Source organism: Lepidothrix coronata, unplaced genomic scaffold (assembly GCF_001604755.1).
Source record: "Lepidothrix coronata isolate B3197 unplaced genomic scaffold, Lepidothrix_coronata-1.0 Scaffold337, whole genome shotgun sequence".
NCBI lineage: Eukaryota > Metazoa > Chordata > Aves > Passeriformes > Pipridae > Lepidothrix > Lepidothrix coronata.
In genome coordinates, this window is record NW_016690517.1 from 216,197 (window position 1) to 238,411 (window position 22,215).

Below are 22,215 nucleotides of genomic sequence, written 5' to 3' on the forward strand. Positions count from 1 at the left end.
AGGTCTGCTGTTTAGCATCTGCTTCTCCCACTCACTCTGCTGAAAGTTCACCCTTCCTGCTGATGGAGTTGATGATGAACATGGCAGGGCATGATGGACTTTGCATTGAAGGCAGGAGGGACCAGGGTGGGTTGGCACCACCACATTCAGCACCAGAGTCCACCAGCAGCTGCCCTTTCTCTACAGGCTTGCTTTGGGCAGTGAAAATTGGATTTTCAGGGAATTCATCTACAAAACTTCATCAGCTTTAACCAAACATGTTCCCCATTTCTCAGTGCCTTTAGAAACTCAGCCAAGCTCGAGGAGTTCTTCTTAGAGACAGCAAAAGACACATCCCTACCATAAAGCAATGTTTTTCTGTTTAAGCCTTGGCTTCTAATATAAGGGCAATAGATTTTCTTTAGGGAAATAAATCCCCAAATTTGTTAGCATTGGCACAGCACAGTATTTTTCACTAGTCTTGTTTCTCATTACCAGCTGAATCATTTTAGCAGGGACTTTTCTAGAAATATTCAGCCTGAGTCAGATGCCTGATCTCAAACATTTCAGCCCAAACAGAGTCTGGCTATTTTATTTTTTTTTTCTACATAAAAGAGAATGAGTGTCTTATCGTTGGAAATCCCAGGTGGATGTAAATGTTGCTGTTACCAACTTGGGCTTCAGTGTTGCAGAGAGTTGTTCTACTTTGCAGAACCAGTGTTGACAGGGGGTCATCTCCAGGGCCTCCCGGTCCCTCAGGGATGTAGAGGTTTGGGAACTGGGCAAAGTGGGAAGTGAAGGGCACTTGGGGTGTGCATCATCCCCAGGGAGGTTCTGAGTCACTGATGACATCTCGTCTAGAACTTTTCCACAGAATGGCTATTCCTCAGGTTTTTCAGGCATGGAAAAGTCTTCTGTTCCCCAACCCGTTTTTGTGCCAAGGGGAAGACGCTCTCAGTGTGTTTCTCCCCCCAGGACTCTTCTTTCTTGCTTCACCCACCTGTGCAATTTGGCCATTCCTTGCTCTTGGGGTGTTTCTCACGGGCAAAGAGAGGGGAGAGGCCTCATGGGGAGTAGCTCAGACTGTGAGGGGCTGCTCAGAAAGCCTTCAGGCCCAGCAGTGTGCGGGTCCCATCCCAGTAGGGATGGGGCTTTCCTTCCCCCACCACAGTGCACACTTGGTTTTGCTGCAGGCCAGGTCTGTGGCTCGGGGCCGTGGGCGATGCCAGCCATAGCTGCATATTTTGTGGTGTGTCCACACACTTCCCTCCATCCTTTTGCTCTGACTGTCAGGAAAACCTGGGGCCTGGCACAGACCTTGTGTCTCCCCCTCGCAGCCACAACCCCCTGATGGATTTCCCCTTGCTTGAGCAAACCAAGCCAACTTCTGAGCCTGCTCCTCACTCAGACTCAGCAGCTCACGCAAATGAATTTTCCTGAGCAAACGTTTCTGTTCAGTGTCTGGCTGGGCCTGTGGTGGGTGGCACTGGGCCACACGGGAGGGCAAGCAGAGCTGGGTCTGGGCACTCTACTGATGGCTCCAAGCTCCTGGGGCTACACGTGGTGGTTCCACTCTGCAGGACTTTGTCACCACCACGGCTGGTGTTCACCCACATTTGGCCATTCTGCTGCAGCAGGCACGGACAGAAACCCTCTCCCCCACATCCATAGCCCTCAGGAGAGATCCCTGCAGGCCACACCACCTGGGATCACTCAGAAGGCACAGCCCTTGCAACCCAATGCACAGCAGCCTGTGCTGGACCAGTGGGCTCCAGTGCCATGTAGTGGTGTGGGAGCTCATCCAGCAGCTCCAGGTTTGTGCCCAGCTGCTCTAAAACCTCAAACCAGTTGCCAGCAAGCTTGAAGAGACACTGTAGGGGACCAGGGATGCCCTCCTGCTGTCTCCAGAGGGGATTTCTCTTTACCTCCCTGTCCAGCAAGCAGACAGGTCTCTGGCTGCCTCACCTCTATTGTCTCCTCTCTTTGATTTAAAGGTGGCTCTTTCCTTGACCAGTGTGGTCCTCAAAAATAAGACCCCTGAAGATATCTCCAGGCGTGCCCTGGGAGCAAAGCCCCCTCCCAGATGGGTAAGGACAGGGTGCCCTCTCAGCAGCCAGGACAGTGCACGCAAGGATTGCTCTGCAGAAGAGAAATAATGGCTCAGGCTGAACTAGCAATTTTCTAGAAAAAAGAAACTTATTTGGGAAAAGGACGATTTTAAAAAGACTGAGACTGTTCATAAATTCAAGTCAAATTTAGAGATTACTTTCAGCCTCTGGGTTCTTCTATCCCCCCCTTTCCCTTCCCCCCTTCCCCCGAATTATTGTTTGCAAAAATTAAAACAAAATGTTTTGGGGCTTTCGTTTGTTTAAAAAGCAATTTGCATTTTGAAAATTGCCAAAATATAAGCTTTGGGAGGGTGGGGTCTTTTGAAAGGGCAGCATTGTCATTGCTGAATGAAAACCACGGAGAGGAATGCGTCCTGGGAGACGCAGGGCACTGGGACATGGGGCCTGGGGGACACAGCAGCAGCACAAAGACCACAACCACAGCTCCCACCACACAGCTCCAGCCTGTGCTTCCATTCATGTATCTCCTTTCATTCTCCCAAATGGAAAATCCTACCCACCTTGACCTTCTTCGAGTGATTAATTTGACCGAGTCGCTGTTTTCAATGTGGAGAAGATTCTGCGGTACTTTCTTCAGCCGGGTCCAAACCACAGCTTTCCCCTTTTCCACTCCAGCCTTCTCCAAGTTTCTGAACATCTGTGTTTAAATGAAACCTGGTTATTCATATCGGAGCCTGGCAGCTCAGGTAGAGACAGTTTGATGAAGCTCTGTACATCTGTGTGCAATAAAGCAAGCGAACAAAAGGCTTGTGAGGTCCTTGGCAAGAGGGGAGAAAGAGGAGAGCAGGAGACAGCAGCACTGAGCTTAGCTGAGCAACTGCAGCCAAACCCTTTCATCAGAGAGGTCTCAGCACCTGGTCCATGTTTTGCTCATAGCTGGGTCTGCAGCCCGTGCAGGGGTGTCTTCTCCCCCAGGTGAAAAGCAAAGCGTGGGGTGTGAAGGTGATGCCAATACCGGGAGGTGATTTTTACTACAGCTGGCAAAGGCATTCATAGAAAGAAAAGTTGGGTTGCTAAAGAGCCACTTAGTGTGGCAGGGAAATTCCAACCAAGAAGCAGTGGCTGAAAATTAAAGCCAGGCCAAGTCGTGTTAGGAGCGAGGCAAAACTCTTTAGCACAGCGGGCGATTAACCTCGGGTGAGGGAGAGGGAGGGCGGGATCCGCCTTTCCCGAGTGCCTCTGTCCAGGGAAGTGTGGCCGGGTGAGCCACTCCCCCTGCCCACCATGGGGAGCACCCAGGGACTGTGCACAGGTTGGGAGATGGGATCCAAGAGCATCACGACCTGCTGCTGGGTCCACAGCACTCAGCACCTCCGGGTGATGGATCCCATCCTGACGTGTCCCAGCAAGGACTTTCTGATGCCTGGATGGGTCAGTTACTGCATTGCCCTAATTCCTCTATCCCTGTGTGCTATTGTCAGGAGAAAACAGGATGGCTATCTTCCTTCAATCAGACCAAACCTCTCCCACTGGGCATCTGCAAACACATCAGGCTGCAGACGGAGCTTCCATCCAGCCCGGCTGGTGGCCAGGGGTGCACAGCACTGGCCACTCAGGACCCAGGCACTCAGGGTGAACACAGGAGGCAGTAATTTCAACTAAAACCACTCTCCCTGTGGCAGTTTGGCCACTTCTGTGGGCAGAGACAGGTGGATCAGGAGGGGGTGGATGATGGCACTGCAGCTGTGTGCTAGGAGGCAACCAGTGTCCAGGGGTGTCCTCTGTGCCTTGGGAGTGCAGGTGGAAAGAGGAGACAGAACAAAGGCTGAGCTGATGGAGCCAAAAAAACCTGAGAAGTCGCAGTGGAGGGCTGTTGCTCCCTGGCTGCTTGTTGTGCTTGTGGGAAGCTCACAGGGAGGTCGTGCTGCTCATGGAGATGGGCTGGACCAGCCCACACCTTCTCCCAGCTCATTCATTTCCTCCTTGGAGGGTTTATACCCCAAGGCATCCACAATATTTAGGTTGTTGACGCTGGGTGAGGACAGGGATGGCTGTTTTGGGGAGCTCCTTGCAGCATCTTGTGAGGTTCAGCTTCTTCCCTTCTTCAGACACTGGATATTCCCATCCCTGGAAGATCAGTGTAAAATTGATCCCAGGAGCAGAGCTCTGAGCTGCTCTACACACTCCACTTATTCCTCCACATTCCTGTGCAGCTCTGCTCTGGTGGGACCAGCAGAAATATTAGCAAAGAACTTGAGAAAATCCCAAGAGTCCTGTTTTCCTGGTTTTGCAAAAACATTTCTGCTTATCAAGCAACCCAAAGAAATGCGAAGATTTTCAGTCACTCTTCGTGTGGGCTCAGCTTTGAATTTTAAAAAGGGATTTGCCAATGCAATCTTGCAAAATACTTGAGTGCCAAGTCCAGCTCTCCTAAAATACAAGTTTTAGGAGGAGGTGAGCTTTCACTCTCTGGGGAAAACATGCATTTCTGACAGATTCAAGGAAGAACTAAGTCTTTTGTGAGGCCATGCCACCCCCTGGAGAAATGTCTCCTCTTTTTAATCAACAGGGACTAAGTCCTGTGGTTTGTAGCACCAAAGGCAGAGCTGCTCATGAGCCTTAAGGCTTTGAACGATGGAGATGTGCCCATGTGGTCACAGGCTACAGCAGGGATGACCAGCCCTCAGATTGAGGCATCGAAATCTCTTTTTTCCTCTGCTTGAGCTGAGTCCTGAGGCTGTGCCATTGATAAAGGTGTTGCCTTGGGATTTAGGTACAACCAAGAGATCATCCTTCATGTCACAGCCCTGGTTAATGGCTGGGGAGAGGTTCTGCCTTGAGTGAAGGAACCAGCCCTTGGCTCTGCACTTTCTGCACGCCCAGAAAAAGGGTTTAATCTCAACATCTTCATTCACCTCCGTAAAACAAGGATTTTACCTTCTGAAAAACAAGGATTGGGACTCTAAAAACTTCACCTCCTTCCCAGAAGCTCAGCTCGTGTGTTCTGCAGGGCAAGAATCACCTCTAACCCCCTATTTTTACTGCGTGTGGTGGAGCCATCGTGGTGGCTGGGGCTGCTCAGCACGTGTGAGACGAGGAGGAACCAGAGCTGAGCAGCTGCTCCAGCAAGGCACAGCATGCTGCTCTTCCTGAGGTTTAGATGGGAGGGGAAAAGCCTCCAAAGAGGGCACAGAAAGCGCCTGGTGCATGCTCCTGTGCTCCTTTTAGCTGCAAACAGGCTGTTAAAGCGCAGCATCAGCACATGTGTCTGTGGGACCGGCCAGATCTAAACAGCAGCCATTCCCTCGGGATGCAGGAGCGGTGTCTCCGGTCTCCTTGATGGCCATCTCCTGTTTCAGGAGTTGACAAATGCACCCACAGGCAGCTGGGCTGATCTAAAGGAGAGGCAAACCGCGGTTCAAAGCCGTGGCCCTGCTCAGTGTCAGGAATCTCACTCCCTCCCGGCCGGCAAACCGCTCCCGGGACGCTCCTGTCACCATTGGCACGTCGGTGGCTGCTGCTCCTGCTCTGCCAGCGTTTGGTGGGGACCTGAGGCTTGGCCTCACCACGCCAGCTGCAGGAATTCCGATTGCAAGGCACGGAGAGAGCAGGCTCCATCCCACTGGTTGGATGTGGATGGAGGATTTCGCTCTCCCTTTTCCTTTCACGTCTGGTGTCAGCTGGGAGTTGTTCCTGATGAATAATGCGGAACTGCACTGTAATTTTCTGGGTTGAAATTTGATAATTAAGCAAATATAGCATGTCTTTGTGTTGGGCAAGCACCATAAGGTAAACAGGAAGGAATGAGGGATTAAGATGTCTCTGCTCTAAAGGAAGGTGACAAGCCCAGAGCCGTGACACCTTCGTGCCGAGAGGCCCAGCTGTGGCCTGGCATGGCACAGCTGCATTGTTCAGGGGTGAAGAGCAAATAAAAGCAAGGGGAAAAGAAAACAAGCTATAAAATTCTCAGCAAAGCACAGAGCCCCAGCAACTGCCTCTTGATGTCCCCGTGACAGCTCTGGGGAGAGGCAGGCGAGGGGTCGGGCTTTTGAAGTCCTTAAGTTGTCCTTTGCGAAGGCCCCCTGTTAAAATAGTGCCTGTGTTGACACTAGGCTGCATATGGTGGAGGAATTGGACATCTCAGTCACAGCACATGCAATCAAAGCACTGGGGGACTTCTTGGTATTTGGCTAACGGGGTGTCAGGCCGGCCCTGCCCCAGGCGGGATGGGGGATGCCGAGGCAGAGATGAGGTTTATCAGCATACCTGAGGCTGCAGATGAGTAACAGAGCCTGTGGCTAGGAAGAAACTAGCTAGGAAGGTCTTGAAATGGTATTTGGAGCTCAAACACACACGTGTGTCAGAACTGGTGAGAGTGGGAATACCGGGAAGGTCGGGCAGGTGATGATGGAAATGCCCTTCCTGCAGGGGTGGGCAGAGGGGGTTCCTGAGGTACTGGGAAGTGAGGGATTTCATGGCAGTTTGGGGGCCTTTGTGCTGAGCAGTAGCACAATACAAAGTGAGAGTGGATGAGAAGGGAGAGAGTGGTGCTTGCATGGGACAAAGTGCTTGTGACAGAGCTGGAGGAGGAGTGTGGGGGGCTGTGCTCTGTTCCCTGACCATGGATGGGCTCCCTGTCCTCACAACCCTGCCTGCACCCAGATTCTAATCCACATTAAGAGCAGGGAGAGGCAAAGGTACATTTGCTGCAAGTCAGGATAGTGAAATGAGGTCTTAGTGACCTCAGCTTTCCCTTCCAGAAAGCTGGACTTATCACACAGCCTTGGTCAGGAGGGAGTATGGGTTAGCAGCTGCACCAAAGCATCCCACCCCGTGACACCCCACTCTGACAGGGCACACTGGGTGCCCAGCCCTGCTCACACAGGCTCCCCTGGGTTTGGCACCTCCGTAGCTGGGCACAAATGGTGACGATCTCCACTCTTTGCCTCTCTCAGCCTGCAACTGCAACCTGCACGCCCGGCGCTGCCGCTTCAACATGGAGCTGTACAAGCTGTCGGGGCGCAAGAGCGGCGGCGTCTGCCTCAACTGCCGGCACAACACGGCGGGGAGGCACTGCCACTACTGCAAGGAGGGCTTCTACCGAGACCTCAGCAAGCCCATCTCCCACCGCAAGGCCTGCAAAGGTACCGGGGTCGGGCGTGGGACAGCCGGGATCCCGCAGCTCCTTCCCTTCCAGCCCCTTCCTGCAGCTCCTGCTCCCGCAGGAGCCAAACTCCTCCTGCTCCTCCCTCTCCCAAACCAATTTGAAATGACTTTTCTTGCCGTTTGAAATTGCTTTTCTTGCCCCCACGTTCCCTGATATCACCTCTCCCTGGTCTCCTCCTGGTGAGGACGGGGCCATCGAAATACAACAAATCCTCACTGCTGAGAATGACTTTATTTCAGTGTTTATCAGTTATCACGTGCCTCATCTGCTAACCTGGTCATCACACACGTAAAGTGCATAAAATCCCAGGTATGGGGTCAGATGTAGCATCTGTAAATCAGCCTCCCCCGAATACCCTTCTCCAGCTCCCCCACTCCACCCTCGCCCCGGCACTGCTGGGGCACAGGCAGCGCTTAACCCACGCACAGAACATGTCACTCCTCGGGACGAGGAGGGAACAGTAAAAAGGGAAACAAGTTTATTTTGAGCTCAGAGTTTTTTGAGATTTCCTCGTGTGGACGTGGAGGCGAGCTGGGCTTCAGCTGGGGCGGGAGCAGCAATAAGAGCAAATCCTGCAAATGAACCTTTTCCGCTCTCAGCTGGGGGAGACGTAAATCCTGAACCTGAGGTGCAGTGAAAGGAATCAAGCAAACATTCAAAAGCCAGACTAGAGAATGCTGGGGTTTCCCACAGAAATCTTCAGCTCTTTTCTCTCTAAAGACTCATTTCAATAAGAAATGAAAAGCTTTTTGGCCTTAGCTGGGTATTTTTGGCTGGAAAGTTTTGAGTCTTCAGCATTTTAATTTTTAATGAAAATGCTGCTTCTTTATTTTTTTTTTCCCCACTGAAAACAGACACTTTTTGCCAAAACAGAAAAAGAAACCACTTCTTCAGACAGTCCTGTTCCTCCCTTTTCACCTTGTAAAAACTATTCCAACGAGATATTTTCGACCCACCCCGCACTGAGGCTCCTAACCAACTCCAGCTGATGTGTGGGCTGCTGGGAACCCCATCCATGGGCCTGGGCGGCAGAGGAGCTGCCATTTCAGGATGCATGGAGCCAGAAGAGAGGGGTGTTGAGGGGCTGAGCCACTTCCATGCCAGCCCCAACACCCAGAGGGACCCCAGCTCTGGCAGGGAGCTGCATGCTATGAGTGGAAATGCTTTGTCTCCCCATCCTGAGAGGATCTGTGTCGGAATAAAGTCAGCATTTCTGCCTTCACATCCAGGTCACTGATGAAATAACAGTGAAATAGCAGTGAAGGAATGTTCAGTTGGGCCAGTCAAATGGAAATGGTGAAGGTGTGGGCACTCCTTGTGGGATGCATGTGGGCATCCATCACCCTCCATCATCAGCACTGCTGCTGTCCAGAGCCTGATTCCTGTCTACCTTCCTTCTTCCCAGAAAGGGTTTTGGGCTGCCCCACTGGGAAGAATTCTTGCCCTTCCCAAGGACAGTAAACTCCTTCCCAGGGCTGTGGTTTCTGCCTCCCCAGCATGGGGACTTCTGGGGATGTGGTGTGATTTGGAGGAGAGGAGGGCTCTTTGTCAGCCATGGGCTCGCTGTGCATCCATAGGGATTCCAGTCCTCTGGGATCAGCACAGGGAGCATGGAGAGGGAGGGGATGCTTGGCTGGAGGGTAGGATGGATTCCATCTCCTGCTTTTCCATCCTGGGAAAATGCAGTCTCTGCCCTGTGTTGGCAGTGATGTCCATGCTTAACCCTCTCCTGACTGATCCTGGCACTTCCCAGGACCGTCCTCATTCCTGCTTTTCCCAGCTCTCCTCCCTGGCCAGGCAGCCTGTTCCCCTTGTCCTGCCCATCCCTCCTTGCTGTTCCCTGGCCCTTCACTCTGCTGACTTTTCCATGGCTGACAGCACAGTGGTCCTACCCAAAAACACAGCTGGGTGGTACCTGCAGGTGGGAAACCTCAGAGCTGCCTCAGTTTCCCCAGGAGAGCACTGGGAATTCAGGCACTGGCCTCCATGAGGCCCTCCACAAGGATTTTAGGCTGAATTTCCCAGTTGCTGGGTCATTCACTCTATTAAATGCTCTTTGCAGTTGTCCTTCTCTCAACCTCTGCCTTCTCAAACTGCTCCTGCACTTCAAATTGGAGGTGGCCAAATTTAAATACTTCTCCAGCCCCCATGGTTTGTAACAGATACAAAGGTATGTGATAACTGTGCTGAGCAGCTCCCAGCTTGCAGCCTATGAGCAGGATCTCACAGTACTTGTTGGGTTATTGTTGGTGTAATCCACTGTCCTGTACAAAAGCAGCAAAATGAAGTTCCCTACAGCACAGGCATTCCCTTGAAAACTCGTTTTCCTGAGCTCTGTTTATGACACGGTGGAGGTTCATATTCCCTCTATTTTTCTTTCCCAATTCAGGGCTTTTTCTGAAGGAATTGTTGAAAACAGGCATGTTTAAAAAACAACCCTATCATCTAACAGCTTCAGCCATCTCACCATTGATAACAATATTCATTTATCACCTCACCAAACCAGCTGACAATGGGCAATCCTCTCCCAGAGCCTCATCTTGACCAAATGTGTTTCCAATTGAGGAATTAACCATTCTGAAGCATCTGCCATCTCCCTCACCACTACCTGCTGTCTGCTCTCACCCACCAGACTGTTTTCTCTGTAAGACTTGAGTCTTTCAGCCATCACATTGCTCTGATTGTGTTCCACATGTAACGAATTTAAATAAATGCATACAACAGAGCCCTGGTGCCCTGGGAGCTGCCAAGAGCATGTGACACACTCACCTACCCTGGCAAGTGTGTGAGCTCACAGCAAACACCCCATGAAAGAGCTGCCAAGGAGATTTTTGTACTAATTCAACTCCTTTATTCAGCCTAACACACACATCCAGCTAAAATGCCTTTCCTCTCGCTCACATTCCTCATCTCCCACTCCATCCTATACAAGAGGTTATGCACCTCAGCTCTAACGTTAGAAAATTGGAGAGGCATTCTTTTCAATGGTTGGTTGGCTATTTATGCAAAAATACAATGTTGCATAAATGTTTGCACAAGGTCTACTTAATTTTAACTTGGAGAAAAAGAGAAATCCACAAATTTTGCAGGTGTTCATAGGGCACAGCTTGAGGCTTAGGCAGCACAAGGTGAGTAGAAAGTAGAGCTGGGCAACACCCATCACAGGGCTGTTTGGCTTTCTAATAGCCAAACCTATAATAACTGTTAAATTATAGATTTTTTTTTAATGATCTGAAGTTGTTTCAGCAGCACAGATGAAGGCATAAGAAGCTGGGCTTTAAGGATGACTTTTCCCTGATGGTTAACAGCAATGCAGCTGTGCCGTGTAATTCGCCTCTGCGTTTGCTTCCCGTGGTTTTCTTGCAAAAATGATAAAAGCAAAGAATTTGTCAGTGCCCAGAGATGCCCTGTCACAGAGCCACACAAGGCAGGGCACGGCACGGAGTCTGCAAACCACATGCAAAGGAATTGATGACAGATGGAGCGGGGATATTGCATGAAGTGGCAACGCTGGGTGAGCGCCAGAGCCTGCCAGGCTGGAGCTGGGGCTGGGGCTGGGCTGGGGCTGGGGCTGGAGGAGTGTGGCTGCTGTGGGTGGGTGGTCAGGCAAACCCAGGGACAGCAGTTACTCAAGCCAGGGCTCGGGTTCCCCCGGTGTTTTGAGGTCAGACCCCAGAGCTGATCTCTGCGTGGCCCCAGCTGGGGACTCTGGGGCTGGAGGAGTCCCGTGGTCCTGCTGCTCCTCCAATCGGGGGGATGGATGGGCTCATCCCAGAGGGCAAGGGAGCAGGATGCCCTTTGCCCTGGACACATCAAACCCCTGGTGTTGCATTGACCCTTCAGGTGTGGGGGCTGTCCAGAGAAGCAACAAAGCTCCAGATATAAGAAATTTTGCACGTTCGTCTTTTAAGACAGACAAGGGTGAATTGTTCCTTTCTCACTAGTTTTTGAGAAAGCACGAAGAGTTCCCAACACACCAAAGCCGTGCTTCCAGTTCCTTCTGCTTTCCCTCTGCTCCAAATGATGTTGCAAGTGAATTCCACATCTGGGTCCTGCAAACCTTCGTCCGCCCCGCTCTGTCGTGGGCCGCCGTAAATCAGGGCCCTGGTGTTATTTCTTTTGATTAAATTCCCTCCTGATATTTGCCAGATTATTGGCACTAATGTAATTCTATTGGAGCAGAGAGTCTGCAGGATTTTATAGCCCGGCTGTAAAACAGCTCTGCACTTGAGGGAGAGGCTTTACACACTTTTTGATGAAAAGATGACAAATGATACACGTTATGAATGCACTTGTGCTGAGGCTGCCAGTGTAAACCCCTTGTGGAGGGGCAGGATTTGGCACCTGGAGAGGTCACATTCATTAGGACTCCATGTTTTGGTAAAAAATGGGATTGTCTGATTCCCTGGTGCTGCCACAGCTCCACGCCTGTGCAGAGCCTGGCAGGTTTTCCATCTGCACTGAAGTACTTAATGGTTTGTTCCAAACCCAAAAGGCACTCCCAGCCTACCTGCCCATCCTGCCTTGTAACCACAAAGGGTCAAGCCTTTGACATTTTCATTTTGGAGGCAGTTTGGGTCGAAGCAGAGGGAAGGTGAGTGCCATCCCCATGGGCTCAGCCTCTGATCCTTGATTTCATGGGTGCAGACACAGGTTTTCTTCCCACCCAGCTGCAGGCCCTGAGTGGGGGGGACTAACACAGTCGAACCCCTTTGGCTCCCTGTGCTGCCTGGAGAGGGGAGCAGAGCCTCTGGTGACAGGGACAGTGGGACGAGTCCCCGCCTCTCTCCACTGACTATAGAGGGAGCTGCGTGACCAGCTTAGAGCTGAGAGCTCAATCCCACGAGGCTGAAGCCAGGGGAGATGGAACCTCTCCTTGCTGCCCAGAGCCCCGCTGGGAATTTGGGGTCTAGAGGGCAGTGGGGATAAACCCCACCTTAGACAGCAGAGTCTGACAATGGGCTCCCTGCCATCAGTGTGCTGGTGTCCACTGGTGTCCCACTGGTGTCCCACGGGCCATGTGCAGGACAGTGAGATCAGTCTGTTCATGGTTTCAGTTGTGGTCAGCACCTCTACACCCTCAGGGATGTCCCTGCCATCATGGTCCCCAGTCCACACCCAGGTGGAGGGTAGGCCAGCTCACAGCTAACACATCCCACACGTAGGGATGGCCTGGCTGGATCCCCTACACCAGGGCTCCAGGGCCAGCAGGGCCACCAGTGGTGACTCCTGACAGGGCTCCTGTCCCCAGCCTTTCCTTGTCTGCAGTGAGTACCTGCTCCCCAGGCACCCTCCCATCACTGCAGGGAGCCCATCCACGCAGGAGATGTGCCCTTGGCATCCACCTTAGACAAGGGTGAAGTGCAACCCAAGAGAGATGTTCCCCTCTCCAGAGCAACCTCATTTTGATGCCCATCTCCAGTCCAGCTCAGTTGTTGTTTCAAGGCAAAGTCGAAGGCAATACTTTCTAGGAATTCACACCAGTGAGTTGTCCTTAATTACCAAACTTCCTTCCCTTCCTTTTCTCCTTTTCTTCCTCTTTGAAGACCAGCTGGAGCTACTGTTCAGATGAGAGATGAGCCAACTCACAGTGTTGGTAGGGCTTGGGTCGAGTTCATGTGTCAGGGCTTGGTCATCTCTGAGAAATCACATCACTGGAGAAAGTCCAAATTCCAAGGCATCGATCTGCCAAGCGCAGACTTTCATTTCTCCACAGGACATGCCCTTCCACTGCCACGGGGACAGATTTCTAGCTGCTCTTCCATTCTGCATTTGTTAGTGGCTGTGCCTTAGTCACCCCCTTCCCCAAGGCCCCACAAGTCTTTATATCGATATTACTCCAAGTGCCGAGAGCTGATTTATGGCTTCTACATCTAAAACTTGTCATCAGCAACCCCCAGGTACACACAAATCAGTTGGGGAAGGTTTATGGAAGTGCAGCTTTGAGCTGTCCGTGCTCACGGGTCGCCATGGGGGGGTGTCCTGGGGCAGCTCAGGAGCTCCAGAGCCACCAAGTGCCACCGAGTGCCACCTCCTCTATGGCACCCCCAGGACCCAGGGCAGAGCTGCACCATTCACCAATTTGGGCTGGGAGGGTCCCAGAGCAAAGAAGGGACATGAGTATTACAGAAGCTCCTAAACTGTTTTGCATTTGTAGTGTGAAAACGTGGAAAAGAAGTGATTTTTTTTTTTCTTTTTCAAATGAATAATGAAGCTCAACACAAGGCATCTACCTGGCCATTCCAGCTTTTTAAAATCCATAATTTTAATCATGTATGGTTCTCCATTTTAGTGCAAATTAGCTGGGATGAAGGTAAACTCCTGCTTTCTGGTCTTCCCAGAATTTCATCATTGATTTTTTCCTCTCTCTGTCTTCTGATCAGGCCACCTGCCACAACACAGCAAAGTTTAAACAGATATTTGCTTTCAGTGGAGGATATTTTAGGCAGTCCAGGATTGAAACCTGGATGTTTGGAGAGAGCAGAGAGGACCTCAGACCTCCCTCCCAGCCCCAGGGGCTGGCAGAGCACCAAGGGGCATTGCCATGAGCGAGGAGGCTCTGCCACCCACATCCCAGATAAAAAAATGCATGTGCTGGGAGTCTCTGCTCTGCTACAATCTCTGGAAGTTGGCTTTGAAGGTCATTAACCAAAAAAACAACAAAAGAAAGAAAATAAAAAAAAAAAAAGAAAAAAAAAAAAAAGGAAAAAGAAGAGAGAGGGGTTTGTCTGTTTGCCTGTTGATAAGGTCAGAGCAAAATCACCTCCATGCCAAAAATTTCCCTAAGTTGCCGCTGTCTTCTGGCTCCAGGGAAGTCAAGAATTCCACATATTGCTCCCACCAGGCACTTTTGCTGTGGGATATGACTCCCCTGCCAGCCAGGACTCCTGGGACTGCTCTGGGCAGGCCCTGTGCACTTTGAAGGAGGGGACTGCTGCTCATCTGGGCTCTGGTTCTCCTCCAAAGAACCACACTGGTACTTCCAGAGCCCTTTTCAGCAGAGCTCCCCTCTCTCCCAGGAATCTTTTGGACTTTGTTGAGTTGGTACAACTCCCTTGCATTTAAAGGTTAATTTGAAACAAACCTGGTTTAGGGAAGGGGAGGTGAGGAAGGGACTTTTGACATCTTCAGATGGGCTGGGAAAACATGTGGACATAACCAGGACACAGTTCATGGGTCAGGGGCCTGGCCTGCTGCACAGACCCCGGAGTGGGGCCCTGCTGTCTCCACTTGGCATTCCCAGCCCAGCCAGGAGCTCCTGCTCCCAGGGGAGATGCACTCAGGGCCCCAGCACGTTCTGTGTGTCACAGCCCTGGGAATGCTCTGTCAAACCAGGACCCCAAACACCACCCCCCAGGAGAGGGACACCCCCAGGTGAGCTGGGTTAGAGATCCACCTCCACCTGCATCGCTTTTGGTACGGGAGGGGAGGAACAGCCCAGGGAAGGGATGAGCTGAAAAGGGGAAAGAGGAAAGGGTAAAAGCCATGGCAGAACCTGCCAGCACTGTGTGGGGCTTGCAGGGTTCAGGGAAAGACACTCTGCTGACTCCAGGGAACCAAAAGGTGTGATGAGGAGGATGGAGGATGGAGGATGGAGGAGGCTCCTCCAGAGACCCTCAGAAGGACCTTGAGTCTCCACTGCAGCCTAGAAATCACCCCCCAGCACCTTCAGAGGGGAGATATAGCTGACAGCTGAGTCCCAAATCCATGTTAGGCACTTGGATGATCCAGCTGAATCGGAAAATGTAGATAGTTGATTCCCTGACAAGAGCTAGCTCTGCATTCCTGAAAAATCACATCCTGGCAATGCTGGTGCCCAAAAGGAGTTTTATTGGCTAAACTGGGGGCCAACCATCTTCAAAACTGTGGCTTGGGTTTGGTTTTCCAGCAGAGATACATCCAGAAGCAATCCTGGAGGGCAGGTTTGGACTGTGGTTTTTCAGAAGTGATGGCATGCGACACAAGAGAGGGGAATTTGCACCCTAATTAAGAAATAAAACCAGACTAAACCCCAGTTCTCCATAAGTCTCAGACTATGAACAAAAGTTGCTAAATTCACTTGCATAACCAGACTTCTGCATATCTCCAAGACAGAGGAAAGACAAGGAATAATTTGCCTTCTCCACAAGTGTTTTCAAACTGTTGAGATAATTTCCTGCTTCAGACCAGTTCTCCAGACTGGAAAGTCCTCCAGGCTTTCAGATCCTGAGAATTAAACCAAAGCTCTGTCCTGCTCATCCACACACTCTGGTTTTCAGCATTGTAAAACAAAAAGGCTTTTTTTTCTGGTAGAAAAGGATTTATTTTCCACTTAAACATAGGCTTCTTGGAGCATTACAAATTAGTGACTGGGATTTGTGCCCCGAGAGCTCTCATTGCAATTTTCCCCTGCACTTGAGGTGTTGGGGGCTCTCCTCACTGTGGATACTTCAGTGTCCCATAAGGGCCATGCACACTGAAGGGATCCCCCTGTGCAAAGCTTTTCCTGGAGTTTCTCTCTCATCTTCTCCACTGCCTTTTTTTCCTGAGGCTTGTGGCAACCTCATTATCTCTGAAACTTTTGCTCTGCTGCCAGATTTGACTGAAACACTGTTAGTGGGAGAATACACTTGTAGGAACTTCATTTCCTCAGAAGCCATGCTAAAAACACATCAGGAGGAGAAAAGGTTTGCCTTTTTTTCCGCCCTCAAAATTAGTATTTTCTAACACTCCTTCCCCTGCAATGTCTCCCATGAAAGCAGGATGAGCTGTATTTTGCTTTAGAGTCATGTGCCCCACTAAGCTGCTCTTTGCCTGGCCAGAGCTTTCCCTGCAGGTCTTAGACCAGACTTGACATCTTTTGATGGAAAAACAAAAGGGATAACATCCTCCATGACAAAACCCAAGCCCTGCCAGCAAAGCAGGGAGAAGCAAGCCCCGATGCTTCATCCCGGGGTGTCTCAGCATCCCTGGCTGAGAATCACCCAAAAGCCGGAGCTCCCAGACGATGGGGGAATTTCTAGCAACTTTTTTTAACGAGGGAATTTTCGAGCATTTTGGAGAGTGCTGCCATAATTGTCTTATTGTCTGTATCTCTAATGCCTGCCCATAGTGTGCCTGCCCAAAAAGTGGATTTATTGCCGTGGTTCAAAGCCCCCTCCGGATTAGCGGCGACTCCTGCTCAGTGGAGGCTTTGTGGGCCCGTCTGTTCCTTGTTATGGAGAAGACAAAGACAAGGTCTAATCTGTGAAATTTGGCCCAAACTGCAGGGCGCCAGAGCCCTTGGCTTCCCTGGGTGCCAGTTCAGGAGGAAGAAATGGGAGAGCCCTGAGAAGCAGCGCAGGAGGAGGGACGCTGTGGAACACCAAGAGATTATTTGGCTTCGCCCGATAAAAGGAGGAATTCATGTTCTGCTGGCAAGAAACCTTTAAATCTCCAAGAGAATGTGCTGAGGACATTGTGCATGAACATGATCCTTTGGAGAGCTAAATCCAATTCACAATATCGCAGACAAGCCGACGATCTCCTTGCAAAGCAGTTAATAGTTAATATTTAAAGCCATTATTAGTATTCAGGGTTAACACAGAGACATTTCAACCTCTGCTTCTGGTTAAGCAAACTGGCTGGGGCCAGATTGGGTGGGTGCACAATAAATACCACAGTTTCTCTTCCTCATGACATAAATCTGTGGGATTTGCAGGACGTGCTGCCCGTGGTGGAGATGCTCTGGCAGTGGCTGTGGTCTCCCCCATCCCCACAGGGTGCTGTCCTCAGAGCCAGCAGCACTCAGGTGCACAGAGATCAGACCAGACTTTCCTCATCCATGGACAAATAACTGGGATAGGTCTCCAGAGGAAGGAGAGCTGCTTGTTTTGAATTGATTCCCCAAAGATGGGAGCCAAAGCAAATCTCCTAAAATAGCCTGCCCAGGTCAGGACTTTGTGACAGTTCCAAGGGGTCATCTCTGGGATGGATTATGGATACCATGGGAGAGCTGGACCCACCCGAGGAGTTCTCACACCTTGCATTCCCTGGGCAGATATGTCCAGAGGAACCAGGATCTCAGTATGCAAGTTACTAAAGACAGTGGAGCAGGAAAAAACAACTCTACAACAACAACAACAACAAAAAGCTCACATAAGTAATAATATTGGAACCACACCTTTAAATACTAAAGCATAAGACTGAGATATGGTTACTGCACCAGGCTGTGTTATTGAGGCAACAGGCAAATTTGAGCTGTTTTGACATTTCGGTGTTTAAAATACTGCTGGAATCAAAGAGAAGGGGTTTGAAAGAAATCTGAGTTTGGGGCATTTTTTTTTTCCAACAGAAATTTTCTGTAGCCGTATTTTTCACTCCCATTGAAGTCTTCAGAGGAGAGAAGAAAAGCAACCAAAGGGAAGCAATTTTTGGCCGTGATTCTGGAAAAGCATTTTAAAGCGTGGGCAAACATAAATGTGCACCTAAGGCATCTGGGCTATATGAGTCTTGAATTCATACTTAAAATTAATGTGATTTCTCAGTACAGGGAACTTCATCAGTGACCATTGTAAATTAAGGTGTTTCTTTCCAGTCTGATGCACTGTTGGGTCACTGCTCAGCACAGAGGTCACGCTTTGGGCAGTTGGATCTGGAAGCCCTGCGAGGTGTGTGATCGTGGCAGATCCAGTGTGACAAGAGGAAATCTGCACACCTTGTAGAATCAAAGCCTTTTTTCTCAGTCAAAAGGATTTTTTGTCATTCTGAAGGCCTCCCAAAGACACAGCTTCCCTGAAAGCAGGAAGATGTTAATTCTCCAAAAATGCAGGTCTTTTCAGGTACCTTCTCAATAAAGGTCACACTTGAGGAGAGCTAAGCCTGGAGATTTATCCCTCTGTTTACCTTTCAACACACGTGTGTGGGGGAAGATTAGCAGCTGGGAATACCTCCGACCAAAATTCAGAGGAGGAAAAATATTTGCACTTTTGTCATGCTATTTGTCAGCCTTCAGCGGGGCAGAGACACCCCGGCAAGTTCAACCACTTTCCCAGGGTGTTTTGCATCCTTCCATGAAAGGCCCTAAGATTTGCTTGCAGGTATTTTTTCGTCCCAAACCTCAGCTGAGGCACAGAAATGTGTCCCTGCCTGTGCTCGGGTGGGTGATGCTCTGCCTCAGCAGGTTTGTACATATAATAGTGGCTTGTCTTGGAAGCTCCAGACAGAGATATAAAACTCCAAGACAGCCAGTTCTGCAAGAGCTTGGCCCCAGGGGAAATCTCCTCCTAACTGCAGGCAGTTAGTAGCTGGCTTGGAGTGCTTATATCCGTATATATATTAATCCCAGCTAATGTAACTACAGATGTTCTCATTCATAGCCCTATCTAATCCTGTTGGGCCCTTGCCATGGTGTCTCGTAGCATGAGTTCTACGAGTTAATTACGTGCAGTGCAAAGAAGCATTTCCTTTTATCATTGAAAAAGGTTGCCTTTTAAACGCCTTGAATGTCCCTTTGTCCCCGTGCTTTAAGGACCAGTGAAGAGGAGCACCTGTCTGACCTTCTCGGCGCTCAGCCTTGCTTGGCACCCCTCCATCGTCTCTTGGCAAGGCATCCCTAATCTTTTCCGTCCTCAGATGGGTGCCTCTCCCTGCCTTTCACTGCAGTTCCCCAGCTGAGGACGTGCTATTGATTTCTATAGTGCCATGATATTACACATTCACTGTTACTCTCTACCCCTTTCATAACACAACCTCCCATCTTGTGGCTCTTCTGAGCTCCGTTGCAATCAGCCAGATGTTTCATTGACTCCTAGATCTTTTCCTGGAGTGGTTGCAGTTAATTGGGACCCTTCAGTGTGTATGAGCCATCCTGTTCCCTCCTTCCAATTATGCAGCCTTCTGTGCACCGGATTTTGGCTGCTATCCCCTCATCCATTCGGCCAGTTTGGGTCTGTCTCGCAGAAGACCAACACATCTGGACTAGCCAAGTTGCAGGGGGTCACTTAGAAATGCTTTTAGCTCCCTGCTTTCCACTCCATGATTATTTTATAAGAAAAATCAGCTTTTATGAGCAGAGGCACCCCCACTGCTACCATCAGTGCCCATTAAAACCTCACCGTAGATTCCTGCTCCTTGTTTCCTCCTCCACAGCCATGCTTTCAAACAGCAAATAATTTCATTTTTCCCTAGAAATTCCTGATCATTTCTGTCACATCAAAGATTTTTCTTTAAGGTTTTCTGAAAGAACTAAATCCTGATGGTTATTTCCTTCCCCCAGTGCTCTGTGGACTAACAGACTGCAGACCTCTTGTTTTCTTGCACCAACATAGTTCTTCTTTGCTGCTCTCTCATCTCATTGCACCCTTGCACCCTTCTCTGTGGGGTGATCCTTTCAAGCAAGGCATGAGGATACAGTAGGAAAAAAAACTTCTTATCCCCCTTATAATCCCCAGTCATGTCCCAGACACCCTCCTTTCCTGATCAGTGAGGTTTCCTCAGCCCTGGGGCCCCAAGGGCTCTGCTCAGTGCAGGGCACTGCTGACCCTCTGCATCGTGGTGGGTGATGGACAGATCCTTGCACTCAGGGAAGTTGAGGCCTGAAAAGCCGTTTTGTGAGTCCAAAGGTGCCCATCAGGAAGGTCATGGGGATGTCAAAGGGGGCGTTGGCACCAATCACACCCCCACTGTGACTCTACTGCAGTCTTTCCTCAACTTGGCATTACAAAGGAATTTAAACCGTACTAGAAAAATCAGCATCAAGCACCAGCAGCCCAGCCACTCCACGGCTGGGGAAGGAGAAGAGCCTGTAATTGCTGGCTGCAAGTGTTTGCACTGGCCAGGGAACTGCAAATTACCTTTAATTGCTCCTAATTGCTGGCGCTGGTTCAGTTTCTCTAGGACAGGGACGGCAAATACACATCTGCAGACACCGCCTAGACCACCTCCTGCCTCCCTGCCCACGAGGGCTGAGTTGCTGCTGATTCAGAGAGTTTTCTGGAAGATAGACAAGTCAGAGTGGGGTCAGGCTCTGGAGGAGCAGGAGTGCTCTGCCCGGGGCAGCGGTCCCGGACGCGCAGGGTCCTGTGCCCCAACCAAAAGTTGGGGACTGGTGACACAAAGCACATCCCTCCACCCAGAGGGGATTTACCCCACAGTGTGTCAGCATGAGCTGTCAGAGATCAGCCAGGGCTTTGTCCTGGTGAGGTCCTGGACCACGAGCTGGTGAGTCCCAGATCCATGACTTGCCTACTCTGCAACCTTGGGCACATCACACGTGCCCGTGGGGACACAGGTGACACTTGTGTGCAGAGCCCTCCCAGGAGCCCAGACTGGGGAGAGAGGAGACAACCTCAGACAGATACGGCTGTAAAAATAACCCAGCAGCTCCAGACAAGCTGTGCCGAGGCATTACCTCATGAGGGAAGGAAGCAGCAGCATCGCTATTTATTTATGTGGTGTCCAGAGGAGCGCTCTGTGCTCTGCAGCCCGGCCTCCAAGAGCCTGATTCTGTAAATCTTACTCATCACCAAGGCTTTTTTCCCTCCCTTTCCCTCTCTCGTCCAAGCAGGCCCACTGAAATCGGTGCAATCCGCTCACATGGGGGAGGATTACTCACAGGATGGGGGTTTGCAGGCGATGCCTGAAACCAGCGCAGCCCCAGAGGGGACGCCTGAAACATGAGGCATGTTCCTCCCCATCCTCCTGCCCTTTGCCTCTTCTTGTGTAACCCTTCCCTGATTTGCTTATTTTTGTATTAACTCCTGCCTCTCTGCTCTTCTTTAACTCTTTTCTGCCCTGGCTCTTCTTCACTGTTTCACTTAATGTGTTTTTATTTCCTCTCCCCCAGCATTGTCAAAGCCATCCCCTGGGGCTGCAACGGGCAGGTTTTCCCACCTAAACATCCCTCTGCTCTCCGAGCTCATCACCAGCCACACTCATTTCATGTTGAAAGTTTTTCAATCAAAATTAAGTTTAGAAAAGCAAATTTTCTGCTGTGGGCAGCAAGCAGCAAGCAGGGACAGCTCACAGCAGGGGAGAGAGCAGGACCCTTAACCAAAAAAACCAAATCAGAAGTGTTAGGAAAAGAGGAGAAAAGAAGCAAAAGCGTTGTTGGTTTCTTGAAGGGTTTTTTTTCCCCCTCATATGTGAAAAAATCATCAGGTTTTGGCAAGGCTCCATCTCTTCCCATCCAAGACTGGTGTAGTCAGGGATGGCAGCAGTTTGTTGGTGCTCTGGGAAGGGCTGCACAGGGATGGGATGTCCCATGCAGGGAGAAGGGGAAATCCTGGTGCAAGGAGGCCAGAGGCACTATCCAAACCCTGCTGGGAGGGGGGTCAAACTGGGAGCTGCTGGTACAGGGAAGCTGGAGCAGGATCGTGCTGGGATGAGTTAGAGGGAAGCTCTAGCCAAACATCAAAGCTTGGACACCAACACAAATGAATGTGGGATGTGATTTGTTGTCCCCAGATGAGGCAGATTTAGGGTGTCTCAGAGCTGGGGGGTTGCAAGACAAACCAAGAATCATTGCAGGGTCCAGAACAAACCCTCATAGGAGTGGTATGCCCAGTTTGGGGGATCTGGGGGTGTTTTAAGCCACTGGAGCCCATGGAGACACTTGTACTGGTCCTGACCCACAGACCAGCTCCCTCCAGATTTTGGGCAGTGGGACACATTTTCCCCCAAACCCCCTTTCTAGCAGGCAGCTCCCCTGAGGGGCAGAAGGAGAGCGGGATCAGTGCTCCCCTGGGAGGGATTTGGCTGGCTCCTTCTCGAGGATGCTGCAGAAGAAAAGGAAAGCTTTCCTGCTTTCCTGCCTCTCCCTGCCACTGCTCAGCAGGGGCAGACCACAGTCTGGCACGGTGCTTGCAGCTCTTAGAAATCAGGGCTGTTAACAAATGTTCGAGGCCGTAATCCTTTTGGAGCAGCGATGATAACAAGCCCTGATGCCTTTTTTTTTTTTTTGGCTTTTTTTTTTTTTTTTTTTTTTTTTTTTTTTTTTTTTTTTTTTTTTTTTTTTAACCAAACAGCTGCGCCGGTAAGTCC

At 50.4% G+C, this 22,215-nt stretch overlaps 1 protein-coding gene across 1 annotated transcript in view; it reads left to right on the forward strand.

The window, feature by feature from the left end:
- NTN1 (netrin 1) overlaps nucleotides 1-22,215 on the forward strand; it is a 98,257-nt gene that overhangs the window by 46,263 nt on the left and 29,779 nt on the right. The window contains exon 2 of the mRNA XM_017838403.1: nucleotides 7,004-7,192. Within this exon, the coding sequence (XP_017693892.1) occupies nucleotides 7,004-7,192 (189 nt within the window). The remainder of the gene's footprint in view (nucleotides 1-7,003; nucleotides 7,193-22,215) is intronic.